The 2,096-nt window shown below is 37.9% G+C and overlaps 1 protein-coding gene across 1 annotated transcript in view; it reads right to left on the bottom strand.

Annotated features, from left to right (window-relative positions):
* The window catches only part of TASOR (transcription activation suppressor), a 70,560-nt gene that overhangs the window by 45,717 nt on the left and 22,747 nt on the right, over positions 1–2,096 (bottom strand). Inside the window, exon 8 of the mRNA XM_037738119.1 lies at positions 1,012–1,218. Coding sequence (XP_037594047.1) covers positions 1,012–1,218 — 207 coding nt within the window. The remainder of the gene's footprint in view (positions 1–1,011; positions 1,219–2,096) is intronic.

Genomic DNA, 2,096 nt, shown 5'->3' with positions numbered 1-2,096 from the left:
CTCAAGCCTGTAATCCCAGCACTTTGGGAGGCCGAGGCGGGTGGATCACAAGGTCAACAGATGAAGACCATCCTGGCCAACATGGTGAAATCCCGTCTCTACTAAAAATACAAAAATTAGCTGGGCATGGTGGCGTGTGCCTGTAGTCCCAGCTACTCGGAAGGCTGAGGCAGAATTGCTTAAACCCGGGAGGCAGAGGTTGCAGTGAGCTGAGATTGTGCCACTGCACTCCAGGCACTTGGTGACAGAGTAAGACTCTGTCTCAAAAAAAAAAAAAAAGATTTTATACATTTCTACACCAATATATGCTGCATAGAACTGAAAACAGCCTGTATATTTTAACTATCCAATTAAAGCTCTTCCCAAGAAAGAACTGGTAACTTTTACATCTATTATATTAAAAATGCTAAATTAAAAATATTTATCTACTTAGGATAAAACTGAAAAATTATGTTTCAGATTTAAAATCACTAAGAAAAAGTTTTATGTCAGGCATGGTGGCTCACACCTATAATCCCAGCACTTTGGGAAGCCGATGCAGCAGGATCACCTGAGATCAGGAGTTCAATACCAGTTTGGCTAACATGGCAAAACCCTGTCTCTACTAAAAGTATGAAAAAAATTAGCTGGGCATGCTGGTGGGTGCCTAGAATCCCAGCTACTCGGGAGGCTGAGGCAGGAGGATCACTAAAACCCAGGAGGCAAAGGTTGCAGTGAGCCAAGATTGTGCCATTGCACTCCAGACTGGGTGACAAGAGCGAAACTTCATCTCAAAAAAAAAAAAAATAGAAAAAGTTTTATACTATAAATGTATTGACTCAAATCAAGACAGAGAGGTAGAGGACTCATATTGTCAGATTACTTAATTTCAAATCAACCTTTTAAAAAACAAACCAACATTTATATTTAAGTTCTTATGAACCAAAATAAAATTTAAATATGAAAAATAAGAAAAAGGCTCAAGAAAGTGATAAAATTAGCAGGCACAAACTGCTCTCTTCTTATACTTACAGTTTGATAGGCAAAAAAGCACGAGTGGCTGACCTCAGAGAAATATAACACAAAAGTTTTCCTTTATTTAAAAGCTGTCCTTTCCACAAGGTATAGTTATATTTATCTAAATAAAAAGAATAATGACACAGCTTAGTCATTTGGCAGCCCAGAGAAGTGAGAGCACATTTATTAGAAATGAGAGGGAAAACATATAGAAACAAGGTTTAAGTAGGAAAGAAAAAAAAAAAAAAACCAGTGACACTTCTACACTGTTATTTACTGAAGAGTTCAAATATTAGGTTTTTCGTTACAGGTATTTTTTCCCCCTACAAAATCATTCCAGGTGCAAACAATAACAAATTTATCTAAGTGTCATCATTAGAAAGTTGTGGAACAAAGACAAGGTAATTATTCTTTTCTTATTTCCCCCAAAGGACACTGTATTAGATTTGGTTGATTACATGAATGCCCACGATGTTCTGTATCTTCTACTAAGTATCTTTTCACTATAAAGAAACTTTAAAATAGGCTGGTTGCGGTAGCTCACTCACTCCTGTAACCCAGGAGGCTGAGGCCAGTTGATCACTGAGGTTAGGAGTTCAAGGCCAGCCTGGCCAACATGGTGAAACCCCATCTCTACTAAAAATACAAAAAATTAGCCATTGTGGTGGCGGGTGCCTGTAATCCTAGCTACTCAGGAGGAGGCTAAGGCTGGAGAATTGCTTGAACCCAGGAGGCAGAGGTTGCAGTGAGCCAAGATAATGCCACCAAACTCCAGCCTAGGCAACAGAGTAAGACTCCATCTCAAAAAAAAAAAAAAGAAAAGAAAAAAACTTTTAAAATAGTTTAATGTCAATGCTACTTTCAATCTTCTCTAATTCTCTCCTAAGTCCTATACCTCTGGTGAATTTAATACTTTTAAAAGGCCGAGTTATGAAACCTTTTTCATTTTTTACCTTTTTCAATTAATTGCTAAAAATCTTTTTATCTATTCACAGCAGATTTTTTTTTTTTTTTTTTTTTTTGTTTCGGATTTTCGCTCGTTACCCAGGCTGGATTTCTATGGCGCGATCTCGGCTCACCGCAACCTCCGCCTCCTGGGT

This window comes from Cebus imitator, unplaced genomic scaffold (genome assembly GCF_001604975.1).
Source record: "Cebus imitator isolate Cc_AM_T3 unplaced genomic scaffold, Cebus_imitator-1.0 Scaffold48, whole genome shotgun sequence".
Lineage (NCBI taxonomy): Eukaryota > Metazoa > Chordata > Mammalia > Primates > Cebidae > Cebus > Cebus imitator.
The sequence above is the reverse complement of the archived record's forward strand: the minus strand, read 5'-3'. Positions and strand labels throughout refer to the sequence as shown.